The sequence below is a fragment of the Callionymus lyra genome, chromosome 4 (genome assembly GCF_982586985.1).
Source record: "Callionymus lyra chromosome 4, fCalLyr1.hap1.1, whole genome shotgun sequence".
NCBI classification, from domain to species: Eukaryota; Metazoa; Chordata; class Actinopteri; order Syngnathiformes; family Callionymidae; genus Callionymus; species Callionymus lyra.
In genome coordinates this window covers 33,348,404-33,365,776 of record NC_141821.1, presented here as the reverse complement: position 1 = coordinate 33,365,776, position 17,373 = coordinate 33,348,404, and the positions used below count along the sequence as shown (strand labels likewise).

Below are 17,373 nucleotides of genomic sequence, written 5' to 3'. Positions count from 1 at the left end.
AAATGCTTCTTGCTGGATGGCAGTGATCCAGCAGCCAAGGCTGGGAATGACATGAAGAGCACAGAACTCTCCGTGGTGACATTAACACACTGCCAAGTATCTGCCGAAGTCCAGTAAACAAAGTGAAAACATTACTCAAAGTGAAGTGCAACATTTAAAAAAAAAATCATTGATAAATCCTTCAGCTATTTTCAAGACTTTTCATGTGATGTCTCACAGGGGTCAGGCTGAGGTAAACAAGCCCTTTGACTATATTCTTGTGACCCCCATGATGATCTGTGTAGAACACTTAAAAAGAATTCTGGGAGAGAAAGCTTAAAAGAATGTTTGTAAGTAAGTAAGTAATTTTTATTTGTATAGCGCTTTTCCAGACCAGGGTCACAAAGCGCTTAAACAATCTAAATAATACTCATTAAAGTATATACTTTAAAGATAAAGATAAAATTGATAACTCAACAGGAGTTCCAGAAAATCAAGGAAAAGCCTGAACAAATAAAAACGTCCTACACAATACACCGAAGTTATTTGTTTAGGACCTTTTCCGTTTTTTACTTTGTCCTTTCAGTGAATATTTCTTACCCCTCGAAATATTTTGAGTGAATATTTAGATCATATTTAGAAAAAGTGTATATTTATGTCTGTGTTTTCGGTTTTATGAAAGCTGTTTACATATCTTATTGGCATTGTTAATATTTGCAATGCTTTTGTTTCTTTTGTACATAATTAATTGCCATATATCTGCTAAAACGCATTTGTACTATGTATATTTATAGTCTCCGTTTTAAAGTTTTTTTTAATCACCTTTCAGAAAGATGAATATATGAGTTGGAACATAAATACTGGTGTACAGCCGTCAAATAAAGACAACCATAAATCAACAATTTTGATTGTATTTGGGAGAAAAAAAAGTTCAAATCCAAAATCCACCTCATGCGGATTGTTTGATCAGTTTCACGTTCTACCACCAGAGGGAAACAACGACCACCATGTTAACAGGACGTCATCATGGTCGTCACTTGTTTCGAGCATCAATAAAGCTGTATCTATCTGTCCATCTTCATCATCTATGATTGACAGGACTTTAATGACTAGAAGTGACGGACCGGAAGGTCACCTCCGATTAATTCAATCAATGTATTCTTCCTCTAGATGCACATTATATACAGTCTGAGTAAATATCAGTAGACTTTGGATGAGTGGAGGGTCTGAAAAGTGCGTGAACTCTGTGAACTAGTGCGGGGCAGGTGGGTGTGTGAACGGTCACGTGACCTCGCCCTGCTGTCACGCTTCTATAAATCCACGTCTGTATATTTAGCCAGCCCTTCTCCGCCACACTCGTCCACCGAGTCACGGCTCGTCGGCTCGACTTCTTCCTGAACCACCGTCACCTTCTTCTTCATCATCATCATCATCATCATCGTCGTCATGGCGGGTAAGAAACGTCTCTTTTTACCCTTCGACGGGTCGTCGCTACTGCGCAGCCGCAAAGCAGCTACATACATGCTAAGTGTCGGTGAAGTTCAGCGTGATTTTAATCCACGAGAACCCACGAGGATTCCTGTCGTGGTATAGAGGACTGAGAGTGGAGTTTGATGTTACACAACCGGGGGGTTCGAGTGGGATTTAAATACGACTGTTCTGGCCTGAAACCAACAGGACAGGAGTGATGTTCACGCTCGTTTTATTTATTTAAGATGTATTTATCAGCGTTGAAAAAAGTAAAAGCTATCACACTAACTCATTTGGATTCACTTATGCTGACTGTTCTATTTCTTAAAAGCAAAACCATATTTGTTCAGTTGGATTAACCATGATCAACTTAAAGTATAAATTGCATTTGCATGGTTTGTTCATGATGAAACAAAACATATTATTACATATTTTGTCATTCAATTGTAGTTTCTGCCATTTATTTGGAACATCTTCACCAAAACTGCATGTGTTCTTTACATATGTGTATTTGAACTTTAACATGAGCATGTAAACATGTGTCCACTTTACTCTCATGTTACATGAACAAAACCTCCAGCAGCAAAACACCAATAGAAAATGGGGGTGTCACTAAAATGCTTAAAACTTTTCCTGGCCTGCTGGATTGTTTTTTTTTCAAAAGTCTGGAAGGTATGTGGCAAAATCTGAACATAAACTGTGTTCTGCCAACACTTTCCGGTAGTAGAATAAATGTTTCTATTGTTTATTTATCGTTTTACTGACTTTTCACAGGCAAGTTGTTGTTTGTTGGCTGGTGACACACTTTCCTACCTGCTGTAAAGTGTATGTGGAACAGAACTCACTTGTTTATTCACAGTTCCTTAAATAGGCTGGTAAAATAAAATAAATAAACTGCCAAACTTTGCCACCACAGTGCGCTGACAAACATGACGAGAGCAGCTTTGGAAACATGGCAAACAACATCAGTGTGACAAACACTTGGCCAACCTACTTAACTTGGCTCATAAGAAACATTGCACTTTTAGTTTTGTTCATAAGTGAGGGAAGGATGGAGCATGAGGTCAACACATTGGTTAGTGCGGAGAGTCCTCTCATATGGTGAAGAAAAAGCTTGGTGTGTCACAACTGCTCCTCTGCATCAAAAGTAGCAGGTTGAGATTCATCAGAAATGTTTTTTGCACCAGAAGGAAGTCGCAGGTCAAACCCAGGAAACGAAAGAATGTCGTATTTTTAAGGCTCGCCAGAGATATTTTGTTATTGCCCTTCCATTCTCTGGGAATGGATCTGTGTCCAAGGCTCAGTGAAGACTTAAAAGTGAAGATGAAAACAAACAAACATTGGAAATAATTATAATGATAGTAAAAGTGAAGGTAGAATATTCATAAACAATGCGATTAACTATACAAGCAATACAGTATTTGTCTAGAGAGCAGGACCACAGCTCTGGATGCTCCACAGCCTCTTCCCAGAAGGAATGGGGGCAAAGGGTGCAAAGGCTGTTCTGGAGAACCGTGTGTGCACCTTTCACCACCCTGTAGGAAGCATTATCTCAACCAAGACCAACATCAATCTCCTTAATCTCCCGATGGAGATGAGCAACTGGTGAGCATTCCTGACCAGGCAGGTTGTTTGGGTTCTTTAGTCGGAGGTGAACGAACCAGTTTTGTCAAACGTGAGACTTGCGGTTGCATATCGTGACGATAATAATGCGAAAAATCTCAATCCTTAAAATCGACAGGTGTGTCTTGACAGCTGAGAGCGAGCCATGTGTCCAACAGACCATAATAAACTCCTAAATCGGTGGATGGTTAATCGCGATGACATCTATGATCTACCGTCGCACCTTATGTCTGACAGCTCACGACTCCGATGACATGTGGTTTTGTTTCATTGCTGGCCAGATGAGGCTTTTGTCACGCTCGCCACCAATGACAGTTATGCGAAGGGGGCCCTGGTATTGGGTGAATCCTTGAGAAGCCACCACACGACCAGGAAATTGGTGGTTCTCATTGGTCCACACGTGTCGGAGAAGTTCCGGTAAGAACACGAGGCTCTAGCTTTCTGTGTGTTTATTGCGTGTGGGTCAAGATGTGCGTGTGATTCCACAGGTTAGTGCTGCAGCAGATCTACGATGAGGTGAAGCTGGTGGACGTGCTGGACAGTGGCGACACTGCTCACCTGGCTATGATGAAGAGACCAGAATTGGGGGTCACCTTCACCAAACTGCACTGCTGGACGCTGACGCATTATTCCAAGTGTGTTTTCTTGGACGCGGACACATTGGTGAGCCAAAAAAAGTGGTTTGATCGGAGTTCAGACTTTAATATGCACTGAAGTAAAGCCTGATTTCTTTCCAAGGTGGTGTCAAATGTAGATGAGCTCTTTGACAGAGAAGAACTATCAGCAGCTCCAGATCCTGGCTGGCCCGACTGCTTCAACTCCGGTGTGTTTGTTTTCCATCCCTCAGAGGAGACCTATGAAAAATTGCTGCAGTTCAGTACAGAACAAGGCAGCTTTGATGGTGAGTTCAGAGAGAAACTACTTCACTGCTGCTTTTATAGAAAGCACTTTCAAACTCAATCACTCAAACGCCCAAAATATTTTAAGCACTCTTGGTCAGGGACTGAAAACGTTTTATGTTTACCAAACCTTCAGTAAACAGTTTCTAATTCCATCAAATTCCTTCCCTTCAACCTCATTTTTACTGTCATTTGAAGTCTCTGTATAATTGTTGACATTGATCATCTCCATTCCTTATCTTACCATAATACCTGGCATTTTCGTAGGTCACAAGTCACCATGAACACTTATCATACTTTAATCTCCAATCATCCAGCAGGCCACATAAAACATCTCTCAACAAGTTTAAATGAAGATAATGAATTATCAAAACTGTTTTTTCAAGTCCGTTAGGTGGCATCACATGTCAATGCTGTTCTAGTATTACTTATTTTTCACTTGTGTTCAACCTTTGAGGAATATATTGGTAATTAAATCAATAAACTGTGTGGTAAGTTAGCACTGATTTAGCTTGTTTTAACTGCTGTTATGTTTCATGACTTTGTAAAAGGGGAAAGGTTTGAGGAGGACGTGATTGAAAATGTTAAACACACAGCATGGTTTTAAATAAGGCCTTGAGACACATTATTTTTTAATTTACTCTTGAATCCCTGGGGTAACTCATCCTAGTTTACAGCAAAAAATTTTAACATTTTAAATCAATTTATCTTGCATTGGTTTTGCAGTTGTAAAACAAAAAGATTTGCATTTGTTAAATCAGGATATTTTAGCCATAAGAATCTTAAAAACAGATTTCTATTGTATGCTGTTAAAAGTTGTATTCTTTTTATTTATTTTGCTGCGACTGCTTTTATGGTAGATGTTTAATTAAACTACACTTGATGGTAAGAAGTAGATATTCTTGTCTGTTCACCAGAAGTCGACTGATTCCTACTTGACTTAATTAATGTTTAAACAAGTTTATACTCATAACTACTACTATAGCTTTTTCAACATCCAAGTAAAGTACAAGAAGAATAGAAATCATAATTTTATGAAACAACTTTCCATCGATATCCTTCTATTATTAGTCACTAGATTCAAATGGATATAAGAAGTTTAAGAGGAGAACACATAACACATTATGGGGTGAGCAGTTCACCACAACCCAAGTAAAGGTTGAGGTCAGCGCGGTCTCCAATATTTCTGGCTGTACAAACATTGACTTGTTGGTAACATGCCAAATGGAGCTTGTCTATCTTTCGTTCTTACTAAGGTCTTTATGGACTGTGCTGCCTTCGAACAAGACTCTTCTCACAGACTGTCTAACCCTTGTCTGTAATTCAGCGGGGAAACTAGGGTGGGGCGGGGGATCCATTTGAGTCTAGTTGAAATTCTAAAAGTGATCTTCCTTGGGCGTACTGTATGTGAATTGATGTCACAACAGTCTTTCAGTCTCTCTTATCTGTGAGATTAGTACCATTTCGGAGATAACTTATAGATATCTTATTCGGGGTACAAGTAATGAGTTGGATTTGATGGGTTCCTCAAAGGTTCTGCACAACTTTTACTACAAATGAGAACTTGCTCCAACTCTTAAACAGTCCCAATGGCCACATTAGCAAAATGAAATTAAGTACTTAGTATTTATAGAGTACTTTATAAGACCAGGGTCACAAAGCGCTTAAACAATAAATAAAAAAAAAACAATAAAATAAATACTTAAAAGGTCAAGATAACAGAGTCTCAGAAAATTAAGGAAAAGCCTGCACGAATGAAAGTGTCGTAAGCTGTTTCTATAAGAGCCACTGGGTTTGTTTGGATAATCAAATTATGTTTTAAAAGACTAATGGGTCAATGGATAATAGCCTAGTTTCTTAAAAGTAGTCGCCTTTTTTCTAATTACTTCTTTGCAGACTTTCACAGGTGTGTCTTGTCCGAGTTACTTTGTGGAATTTCTTAGAGTTTCTTAGTCATTAGAGTTGTGTCCATCATTTGTGTTGTGCCGAAGTCAGGTTGAAACACATCCGACAGCCTTATTGGACAACTGTCAGAATTCATTTTTTGACAAGAACCATCAGCTAAATTAAGAGAAATGATTTAATGCCTAGTGCTCATCACCACTCATCCCAAGTTCCATTTGCACAAAACTGCTGTGAGTAAGATTTTGGATTTTGAGCAGTAATTTAATTGTATTATTATTTCCACTTCTAAAGAGTTTTACAAATAATACAGCTCTAGTAACTATTTCTTTAGTATCCTTATTAAATGCACTTAAATTATTCAGAATATTCTCTGAAATGTGGTTCAATGCTGCAATGATGATCAATAACGATTGAGGGTCTTTCTCAGGAGCTTCATGAAACTAGTAATGAAATGTTTGTCTGTTTCCAAGAAGCAAATACAATCCCCATTTGTCATAAAGTCCTAAAAATTGAAACAACAATTTGCCACAAAAACTACTAGTGGACCTTGAGTTCAATAATTTCTAAATGAACCATTATTTTCCGTCTTCTCCACAAAACAGCCATTAGCAGGGAGTCTAAAAATGTGTTTGACAAGGTATTATAATAGTCATGGACAACTGAAAACAAATTTGAAATAAACGACAAGCTCTAGCAGTAGCATGCCTTGTCCTTGTCAGCAGCGCTGAACCTTCCTAACAGTACAGACACTGTTGTGCGACACAAGAAAAGAAACCCCATCGGCACAAACACCAATTAGTTTTTCTCATGGATGCCAACTCTTTTAAGAACCGACGTGGCTGCTGAAAATTGTCGGGAAATGCTTTGCTTGTGCCAACAGGGCCATGACAAAGGCTTTCCAGTTCGGATACATGCACCGCAGTCGAATTTAAAGCAACTTGGGTTCCTGTTTCAACTATGAAGTAATATTTCGAAAGAGACTATGGAGTTTCTATTCCTGCTGGCCATCGGAATTATTTATAGCACACACGCTTTTTTCATGTGCACTGGGCCGCGAGTTGAAGTTGCTTTGACCTTTTGGCATTTCTGCTGTGTTCAAGTCGCAGTGCTCTTACTTAGGAAGTATAGAAACGATGTGGCCAAAACACTCCTTTTATAGAGTCCACTACAGCCTGCAGTCAAGTCAGATTAGGAAAGTAAGATAAACTTTGCGTCATCCCATCAAAGTAAACTGTCCAGGTTATATTGTTTAATCCAATCTGTCTGAAACACGTTTGAATGTATTGTTGATTGACATGTAAATCACAGTTGTTATTGTTGATTTAACGTGAGCCAGTGTCAGTTGTTAACATGTTCCCTGATAACAAATACCAAGTCGGTGATCATGAGGGGCGTGAAAACAGAGACGGTCCTGACAAGGGGGTTTGCCCCTCTGGTGACCTACTATCGAGGTATTCCTGGATGATGACAAAGAGACTAGCTAACATCTTAGACATATCGTAAAGACATCTAACTATTTGGAGAAGAACTGGTTTGAATCAAACCTACCTGCATGTAGGAAAAGTCCTAGCTACAAATTCCACTGGTTACATATTGAAGTCCTTGAGTGAGTCACGCAATGCACATAAGTCATATATACAAACAAAATATGTCTACACAAATTTATCAAATCTTGTGTTGTTTTGTTTGTTTTTTAATATCTTTTTTAGCTTTGCTTCTTTTTTTTTTTGGTGTTCTGAGTAAAACCCAACTTTAATTTAATGACAATATAGATGATAGTATATGACCTTCTAACTGGAGATGGATACATTTCTTGTTTTTATCCTACTTCTTTTCCCTTGTCTGAGTTGACTTATTTACTCATAATTTGCTAAATGTATGAAAACAATACAACAGTCACATAGAGATTTTTCTTTCTGCTGTTGCTTCTGTCATGATATAAAGAGAAAGACTTGCGTAGGCTATAAACACACAATATACAAATGTTATTTTCGCACCATTGCTTCACCTCTGGACCTCCAGAAAACTGATCCTATGCTGTCACTTGTCAGCAGTCTTGCATGTGTCAGACATGTGTATTCAACAGCCTCCGACTGTTGAAATAAGGGGATACAAAAACGTCTTTTATTATAAATGAAGTGATATAGTGACTGTTTCTACTTCAACACTGCCATTCTAAGGTGTTGATAAATGTGTTCACTTGCTCCCTCTAGTGAGCTATCATGCATAAATTAGCGCCGATGTCTGATATGTAGCGTACCTCCTCTTTAAATAACTTTGCCCTCTAATAGGTGGAGACCAGGGAGTCCTGAATGGTTTCTTTAGTAACTGGGCGACATCGGACATATCCAGACGTCTGCCCTTCACCTACAACCTCAGCAGTGTGGCCATCTACACCTACATGCCAGCGTTCTTGAAGTGAGTCTACCAGTGTGACGCACAGCGTCGGGGTGTAACCAGATACACGCATGAATGTGCAGTCACGCGCTGACATGACACCAGGTTACGCAGCGAGGCCAGCGGCAAGATTCTTGCGGCTCTTGAGGAGCATTAGCCAGCAGGCAACAGGTCTGGGTAGGATTTCTAGCCTGAGCTGCCCCAACAGCTGATTGCACATCCCAAAATAGAAGCATGTATTTAGAAGAGCATTCATGTTTTCCAAAGAGCGATTGTGAAGGTGGATTCCCCCTCTGCCCTACCGTCATTGCACAAAAACAAATCTCCAGGACAAGCATTTACTCAAAATGAACAAGTGAAATCTGTCATTTCCTGGATGTCCCCAATAATATTGGAACCAAAATCATTACCACCAGAATGATTCTAAAAATATTCAGTCGTGCTGATCTATTGTGACATTCCGTTGGTGACAATGAAACATATGTGTAAGGGAAAGTGAGTTCTAGCCCCACTTAAATTGTAAATGTTAGTCATTTTCAGCAACAACACTGAGACTTAATTGATTAATCAACAAACTTGAAGGTAAATTCAAAGTTTGAAAAAGCGACTTTTACTTTAAATGTTCTTGTTTTTAAATAAGGCCATGTATTTGCAGTAAAATTCAAATTTATATCTTTATTTTTTATTACTCATTCCTTTTACCTAATGGGACTGTAGTCTATTCCATCTTTATTGGACACCAGCAGGGCAAAGTGCTAGTATAACCAAAGTTCGCTTTTGACCAATTGGAGTCTCCAATAAACATCTAGAAGATGTTGTAATGTGGGGTGAAAATATGGTTAAATTGGTCAAATAAGTTCCAGAGTTTAAGTAAGACTGTGCAGATTTTAAATAGTCAGTTTCCCTTTGATTTTGTACAGGATTTTACTTTCACATGGTCCAAGAAATGTACCTGGTTCAAGGTCTACCATGCAGTCACAGAACAGGAGAAACTAGAAAACAATCTGCTGTCTATGGCATACAATCCAGTGGAAACACAAAAGGATAGTCTGACCCTACCCTCACCTATCCTTTCAGATACGGCCATGACGCAAAGATCGTCCACTTCCTTGGACAGACAAAACCATGGAACTACACCTACGACCCAAAAACCAAGCAAATATCTCGGGGTGCGCCAGAATCAACTGCACATCTCAAATTCTTGGTGGAATGGTGGAAACTGTACTCCAGCAACATAGTGCCAAAGCTGCAGGAGCAGTACGGAGACCAGCCCTTCCAATCCGGCTGTGTTGAGGTGAATATTCTACATGTCTATAAACTCAATCTTATAGTAAAGTGACTTAAATAGTGAGCAGTTCTTACTCTCACCAACCAGTTTCTATTTAGGATAAACGGGCGTACATCAATGGCACAGCCATGAAGTATTGTCAGTTTTCGGGTTGTGTTGTAAAACTTCTAATCTTACTATCACCCTTCCTAATCTTACAGCCATTTATCAACATAGTTGCTTTAAATGTTCTTAGCATTCCTCGAGAGCAGGGGTCTTAAACGTATGCCCCTCTCTCAATGGCGGCTTGTAATATGATATTTTGCAGCCGAGTAAGGGGCTCCATTTTTGTATGTCAGATGCAAAGACCATCAACCATGAAAGTTCATCAACCATACATTAATCCACTATTCATAAAACAAGAATTTAACTCCGGTCCTTAATCGTGGTGGTGACTGTACTATATATATGTCTGCTATTGTTCTAATGTCTACTTATTTGATTGTGTTAAAAGTTCCAGTACAGTGACATGGTAACAGACACAGGTACAGGTACACAGGTATGAGAAGGAGTGTTTTTGTTATCATGATTTCATCCACTGCATCTTGCATTTGCTGAATCACTTCATGCTTTTTGAGAAGTTGAAATGTTAGTGACAAATTTATTTCAGTTCAACTCACCCTTTTAAGTCTGATTCCTGTCTTTAATTGAAGAAAAATCCTATGGTCGTGACTGCAGAGCAATAACAACTTTCTAATGATCCAAGTCTGTTCTCAGCGTTTCAACTTCCAAAACCAAACGAGAAACGTAACAATGTCGCACCCTAGTGTTCATTTGTGTGCATGGCACGTTACTCAATCAACGCAAGTGTTTTCTTGTTGCTGCAGTGGAAGAAAAATAGGAACTACTTAATAATAATAACTGTAAATGAACTCAGAACTCATTGATAAATGTAGAACATTCATGACAGTAAATCTTAACAGAGAAGCCAGAGCTGAAAATAATTCTTGCATGTTTTGAGTAAGAAAAACAAAAACTAACTGGATATGGAGTAAAGTTATTTTACAATGGATCCGTCTAATTCCACGTGTAAACCATGTATTAAACATGCATAACTGTTTGACGCCTGTACACTATTTTCTTGTTCTCATTTCACTCAGAAGGAAAACATCTCTACACAAGCACGACCTCAGGCTGAAGCCTCAACAGAAGACGCGTTGTCCTCTGTGGAACGGAAGCAGAAGTGGGAACAGGGTCAGGCCGACTACATGGGAAGAGACTCGTTCGACAACATCCAGCAGAAGCTCGATAATTTCCTCAAATGAATAAGAGATGGCGTGGCGTTTAAAGAAGGCACTTTGAGTTCAATGGACTGACCCCAACAGTGTTCATGGTGACATTTGGTCACATACCTTTTCTTTCCTTCTCACGTAGAGATGAGTGGAGCCACACCCGCACGACCTTCAGTTTACTCCGGAAACACTGTTGACAAGTAGTTGAAAAAAATAATATGTTCTAAGAGTTTTTTATTCTTGGATATGTATGTATTTTTGTGTTTGAGGAAGCAGAACCTAATGAACAAGCTTTTACAGGCCATTTAATTTGGTCAGTCATAGCCGTGCCTTTACCAACACTGTCCTCCCTCATCTTTCCTGGCTTGTGTTGTTGGGTTGTTGGGTGGATTTATCACACTTTGCTGTATCCCAGAATTTTACATCTGAATAATAAAGACACGATTTGGCATATTAACTGAATCATTTCACACTTTCTGTTGGAGATGTCTAAATACATGGCTGTCCTTTTTCTAATTATTTTTAAGAATATATTTGTTTCAATTTTCACACAAGTAGTCAGACTTGTATCTGGAAATCATAATATGGAATACAAAAGATTATCCCCAACAGGTTATAGTATACCTACAGATTAAAAACCGAACAACTAAATTGTAAGAATCTTAATTTCCAATGGATTATTTTCCAAAGGGAAATCCATTCATCTAAAAAGTGTATTGTATATAAAGATTAAGGGTAATATGATATATACTTTTTTAAAGCTGAGTAAATTCTGGATACATATTAAATACATATTTAAATCAATCTAATATTTACACTTCCGTTGGTTTTGCTTTACAATCACAACTGTTCAGGAAAATTGTAAATATTATTTTAGAGTATTGTTTCTTGTGTTACTGCTACATTTAAACAACATTTGTGTATGTCAATAGCTTATTTAAATGAGTGACTATTTTTAATTTTTTTGTCTACCAAGGTATTAAGATGCAAATCTCACTGATCAAATGTAGTAAATACATTAATAAATGGAAGTGGAAGATTTATGCCTAAAATCATTACGTCTTATCAAATACTTTGCTTTCAGTTGGATGCTTCCAGATGTGGTTTAAGGATCACAGATGAAATCAAAGTTTTAAAAACAGATTCTTTATTATTTGAAATACGCATAATTAGTTTCTACCAAAAAAATACATCCGGACCTTTATTTTTTCTACTTCCTGTTTCCACGAGCGTCACTATAGGTGTGAAATGTTTATCCTCTTTGCACATCCGCTTCGTTTCAAATTATTTAGGAAAAGGATACTTTGAATGAAAGGTGTAAATATATAGATTTTGATTTAAATTTCGAGTGTACGGTTCTTGTTTTGACTTTCATCTAATAATCCTAAATGGAAACTGAAGTTTAGCTCAGCTCAGCTAAAACAGATCCAGTTGTGTTTTCACAAAACCATTAAACATTAAACCAACATGTGCTGTTAAGACTTGTAAATAAAAAGAGTTTCCGTACCTTTAATTCTGGGGGTGATGCTGTAGAAGTGGGGGCGTGTCGTGAACGTCCGCCCGCTTCTCCCCTGGAAAGTAAACACTCCATCAAGATGGCTCCGCCGTCTCGGTTCCGAGTCGCACTCCTGGTGTCGTCTTCCGTGTTCATGACAGCGGTGTTGGGGTTCGGGCTCCCCGCTCTCCTGAACGCTGGGATGAGGGTGCTGGGGTTGCCGGAAACAAGTGTGACGGAGTGTATAGTTGTCCTGTATTTAGTGTTTGTGTTGTACGTCTCGACGCCGCGGCTTCCAAGAGGACAAGTGCAGGTGATGGACGTCGACCGTTATCCTAGTGTAATGCTTGTTGTAAAGGCGCACTGCAGATGTTACTGGAAAGAAGTGTTAGTATCAGTATTTGATGTCTGAGTTATTCATTTCCTTAGCAAAAAGAAGTATTTAAAGGTGTTATAAGAGTGTACTTATTTTATACTTAAATGTAAGTTGTATACTTGAAGTTTAATTTTCAAATTCTATACTTAGTACACTGATGTATACTTATACCTGTATAAGTAAAGAAGTCTACTTGATGAAATGGACTTCAGGTACAGTATTCTACTTTTTGATTTGGGAAGCTGTTTGCTGGTGATCCAGAATTCAATTGTGCAAAGTATTATAGGCGTTACTTAAATGTGTGTATTTAACAATAATACCAAAGTTTGTTTTCTGTCACCCATCACCGTTTAGTCAAAAAAATATTGTTCGTACAAATGACATAATTTATAGATGACGTGCTGTGTCAGAGCCCAGGAAACACAAGCTTGCCTGTTTGCATCCATGATACATAGTAGAGGTGTATCTATGCCTGAGTACTCTTCTGTAAACTTAACCATAGGCTCTGAGTGTATACCAAGGTCTCTGGTCGTATAGAGATGAGTATACTTGAAAGTGTATTCCTGTAAACTTAGTATGGTCCAATTTAGTCTGAAGAAATCTCAAATTGGTATACTTTTAGTACACTACAAATACTTACAGTATTTCTATTCACCTGCAGGTCAGAGGCAAAGCTGTGTTGATCACAGGTTGTGACCGGGGATATGGTCACGAACTGGCCAAACACATGCACAAAGTTGGATTCAAAGTCTTCGCGGGATGCCTGTCAAAGGTGCACAAACACATTTGCTTTCATTACACTGGAAATGTCATCAATAAACCCTGCATTGACTGTCTTTATGTGGCCCTTATTTAGGGCAAGATCATGTAGAAATCAACTATTTTAATTTGTATTGAAAAATATGTTTACAAGTTTAACGTTTATTTTTCCTCTGTTTTTCTAATGTCCTTTAGGCGATTATAACATTTTTTGGGGGGGAATAGTGCTTTCATATTAGATTTTATTCATATGTATTTCATTTTATTTTTGTTTTCGAATAATATTTTCTCTCCTTTATTCTTGCGTGATGGCCCCTAGCAGCAGTCACTGTACATAATGTGGCCCCTGACGAAAAGCTCCACTGCCTTAAATGAAAGCATGTATAAATGTGATGCAGGACCAGGAAGGTGAAGGGGCTAAGAAGCTGGAGGACTTGTGTTCAGATCGGATGAAGGTTGTGCAGCTGGATGTCTGCAGCCAGCAGCAGGTAGACCGGGCGGTGGAATATATCCGGGACAACCTGGACGACTCCGAGAGAGGTGAGCGACACAGTGATCACTTAATAAAAAGAAAACATTGAATGTTCTTGCTGACATCTACAGGGCTGTGGGCGGTCGTAAATAACGCCTCCCTGTCAACATTCGGAGAGGTGGAGTTCACCTCCATGGACTCCTACAAGCAAGTGTCAGAGGTCAACCTTTGGGGGACCATCAGGGTCACCAACGCTGTTTTGCCCCTCATCCGCAGGGCAAAAGGTTTGTATCTCAGCTGATCTGGGTTCTACCAAGAGTTGTGCTGCTAGTGCAGGAGTCACCATGTAGAGATCCTTCTAGGACTGCACCATAGTCACTCTGAGACATAAACTAGTGCATAACTGAATCATAACGATGTTCAAATAGGTCAATAAATGGTTTAAAACTGAAATAAATGGCTACTATTAGTTAAGCTGCTGAAGGATTATCAGCATTGCATTCATTGTTTCCAGTAAGTAGTTCACCAAATACTTATCACATGGATTTATGCAAGGAATGTTTGCCGTAGACGCTAAAGCAGCCTCTCACTTATCCTCATATTCATGTTATTCTAAACACAGAAACACAACAAGTGCGTGACCTGTATATCTATAATGTTGATGGAAAACAAGAATGTAGTTCATTAAGTCATTCAGCTCCTAAACAGCTTTCTGTTTTAATTTGTTTAAATGTAAAACTGTGAACTTCAATTTCTTCTTAAATAATCAACTATATAAGTTTAACAGCGGCATCAGAATATTGAATGGTTGAATTTAATATTTCAAATGTTGACATTTTTTATGATTTCTTATGTTGTTAAGTTAAGTATATGAATGTATTTTTTTTATAAACATTGAATTATTTCCTTTTAAATAATTAAATACAATCGTTTTATATTGAAAGGTTGATAATTCAAGAAACATCTTTTCTATCGTTTCTATTTGTTCAGGCTTTTCCTTGATTTTCTGGAACTCCTGTTGTGTTATCAGTGTTATCTTGACCTTTAAAGTATATACTTTATTGAATATTGTTTTGATTGTTTAAGCGCTTTGTGACCCTGGTCTGGAAAAGCGCTATACAAATAAAAATTACTTACTTATGATATGTTTTTGATTTATTTGAATTGAGAAATTCAAATATTTTCTTTTTTATATATAAATATACAGTATATACTCTAATTCCAATAATAACAACATACATTTTGTAAATTCAATATTGTTTAATTCACATAGAAGATCATGTGACGAAGTCAAATTTTAGTATTAAATAAGTATACCTCTCATTTCCTGAATATACTTGTTTTTGCTAAGGGAATTGATGACTTAGACATAAAATACTGATATTAACAACACTATTAATCTGCAGTGCACCCATACAATAAGCATTACAGTAAGATGTCTGTTATTGAGTGTAATTATAAAAAATAAAAAAATTCAATGCTTAGAAAATAAATACAACATATTAATTGTAGAACTCAACATTTCAACCTGATAAATGTGGAATTCTAACTATTCAATCATTTAAAACATTCATGTAGTTGTGGTTTATATAAAGCTCATGAGTTCCTGGAAAGAAAGTTGTTGAATCTTGTTTCTATGACGACTGCAGGTCGGGTGGTGAACCTCGCCAGCGTGTACGGCAGGATGGGAAACGCCATGCGGTCGTCTTACTGCGTCTCTAAATATGGCGTCCAAGCGTTCTCCGACTGCCTTCGCCACGAGATGAAGCTCTGGGGGGTTCGAGTGTCCCTGGTGGAGCCGGGATACTTCACCGTGAGCCGGGACACCTTGACCAGCACGACCAGCAGACTGTGGAGCGACGCCCCCGCCGGCGTGAAGGAGGACTATGGGACGGCGCACCTGGAGCAGCAGATGGCTGCGATGCGTTCTCAGGGCGGCGGCAGCAGACAGAGCGGCGTGGCATCCGTTCTGGACGACGTCAGCGACGCGCTGGTCTCCAGACACCCCTACACCAGGTACACCCCCTGTGAGCCGCACTGCTGGCTCCGCCTGCAGGTGACCTCTCACCTCCCCGCTGCCGTCAGCGACTTCTTCTACTCGTAGAAAAAACTGCTGAAATTGAAGTGTACATTTACACTTTGTTGTCCTTAACACTTGAAATCAACCTTTACCTTAATGATTGTTTTCTCTCACGCTGTAGCTGATAAGAACAACGATACAGTTTTCCCATCACAGGAAGTCAAACACCTCCTGAGACTCAACATGTTTAAGCAGAATGCAAAGATGATTGACACCTGAAAGTGACGGAGACTATGAGATCTTTCATGCAACAGTTCTACCTAAAGATGCACGTCTGTGTGAAATAAGGTCATTTGATGCCTCAGTGGTCACACACCCTCTTCACACACACTTCCAGGTGAGCGTCAGGTGTAACAGTGTCTCTTCACGGTTTAGAATTTCCACAAGATTAAACCTCATGTTGAGCTTCCTGGCAGTTGAACACGTGTCACATGTGTGACTTTGATACCGTTTTTTTTACTGGTATTTGACCTAAGAAGATGTTTGAAGGACGAGAGTTTTCCCATCTATCCTCTCCATTCGTTGAGCACAAACTCACTTTGTTGTACAGAACTCATGTAAATCAACAGAGCACTGCTATATTTTTAACTTGTTATTATCAGCGTCAGAGTCTTTCAAATAAAACGTGATGAAATCAAATGTCTCTGTGCGATAACTGTGTCTAGTGTAAGTGGCCACCAGGGGGCGCTTCTGTATCATCAGCCCACAAACGGTGATCAGTAGGAAGAGGTTCTCTCCTTCACATGTGCAACCTTTCCGTTTTATAATTCACAAAAATGGTACCTGAATTTACCTGAAAACGAAGGTTTTGCATACAAAACTCAATGAATTTTTTATTAGATGGTTTTTAATTTGTATTTATGAAACTAAGCCTATTTTCTTGCGAGAATAAAATTGTTTTTTGAGTCAACTACATTAATATTTAATTCCTTTTTTTTCTTTAAATAAAGTGAGCTCTTGTGGGCAGGATGCTTTGTTGTACATTTAAAAACACCAATTGATTATGCGATAAAGTTGAAATGTACCAATTCAGTCGTTATTGAAATCCTTTAAAAAAAAAGAAATTACTAACTTTTGTGTTTACATGTTGGAATACATCAGATTCCATATTCAGCAAGTAAAGTTGCTGTTTTTACAATATTTCAATCTCATCTCATCAAAGAAAACATTTACTGACAAAGGAAGTAGATAAAATAACTGTTTTTCTGCTGCTAACTTGACCCTTTTCTCTGAATTTCCCTTCTTTGTGCCTCTTTTTAGGTTAGTTTATTTGAATGTATTGATTTGTTTGAAGGCGTCATAGCTCAGATGGTAGAGTGGTTGCCTGCAGTCCAAAAGGTTGCAGGTTCAATCCCAGCT

At 38.5% G+C, this 17,373-nt stretch overlaps 2 protein-coding genes across 3 annotated transcripts; both read left to right on the top strand.

Moving 5' to 3' along the window:
- Nucleotides 1-1,296: 1,296 nt before the first annotated feature.
- Nucleotides 1,297-11,289, top strand: gyg1b (glycogenin 1b). 2 transcript variants are annotated; one of them, XM_087789933.1, is made up of 8 exons: nt 1,297-1,432; nt 3,354-3,489; nt 3,561-3,735; nt 3,811-3,973; nt 8,168-8,294; nt 9,351-9,567; nt 10,055-10,099; nt 10,701-11,289. In XM_087789933.1, exons 1-8 carry the CDS (start codon nt 1,426-1,428, stop codon nt 10,863-10,865), a joined length of 1,035 nt encoding a protein of 344 aa, XP_087646059.1. In that variant the 5' UTR covers nt 1,297-1,425; the 3' UTR covers nt 10,866-11,289. The 2 variants fall into 2 exon arrangements, with proteins under 2 accessions (XP_087646059.1, XP_087646060.1); XM_087789934.1 differs by lacking the exon at nt 10,055-10,099.
- A 1,065-nt stretch (nt 11,290-12,354) lies between these two features.
- On the top strand, nt 12,355-16,643 carry bdh1 (3-hydroxybutyrate dehydrogenase 1). The gene is made up of 5 exons (XM_087788269.1): nt 12,355-12,640; nt 13,365-13,475; nt 13,861-14,002; nt 14,066-14,218; nt 15,584-16,643. The coding sequence occupies exons 1-5, from the start codon at nt 12,428-12,430 to the stop codon at nt 16,036-16,038; spliced, it is 1,074 nt and encodes a 357-aa protein (XP_087644395.1). The 5' UTR covers nt 12,355-12,427; the 3' UTR covers nt 16,039-16,643.
- Nucleotides 16,644-17,373: the final 730 nt, after the last annotated feature.

Coding starts and splice junctions, on each gene's coding strand:
- gyg1b (XM_087789933.1), top strand. Junction 3,490..3,560: donor CACGTGTCGGAGAAGTTCCG/GTAAGAACACGA, acceptor GTGATTCCACAG/GTTAGTGCTGCAGCAGATCT. Junction 3,736..3,810: donor TCTTGGACGCGGACACATTG/GTGAGCCAAAAA, acceptor TTTCTTTCCAAG/GTGGTGTCAAATGTAGATGA.
- bdh1 (XM_087788269.1), top strand. CDS start 12,428: ATGGCTCCGCCGTCTCGGTTCCGAGTCGCACTCCTGGTGTCGTCTTCC. Junction 13,476..13,860: donor TCGCGGGATGCCTGTCAAAG/GTGCACAAACAC, acceptor AATGTGATGCAG/GACCAGGAAGGTGAAGGGGC. Junction 14,003..14,065: donor CCTGGACGACTCCGAGAGAG/GTGAGCGACACA, acceptor TGACATCTACAG/GGCTGTGGGCGGTCGTAAAT.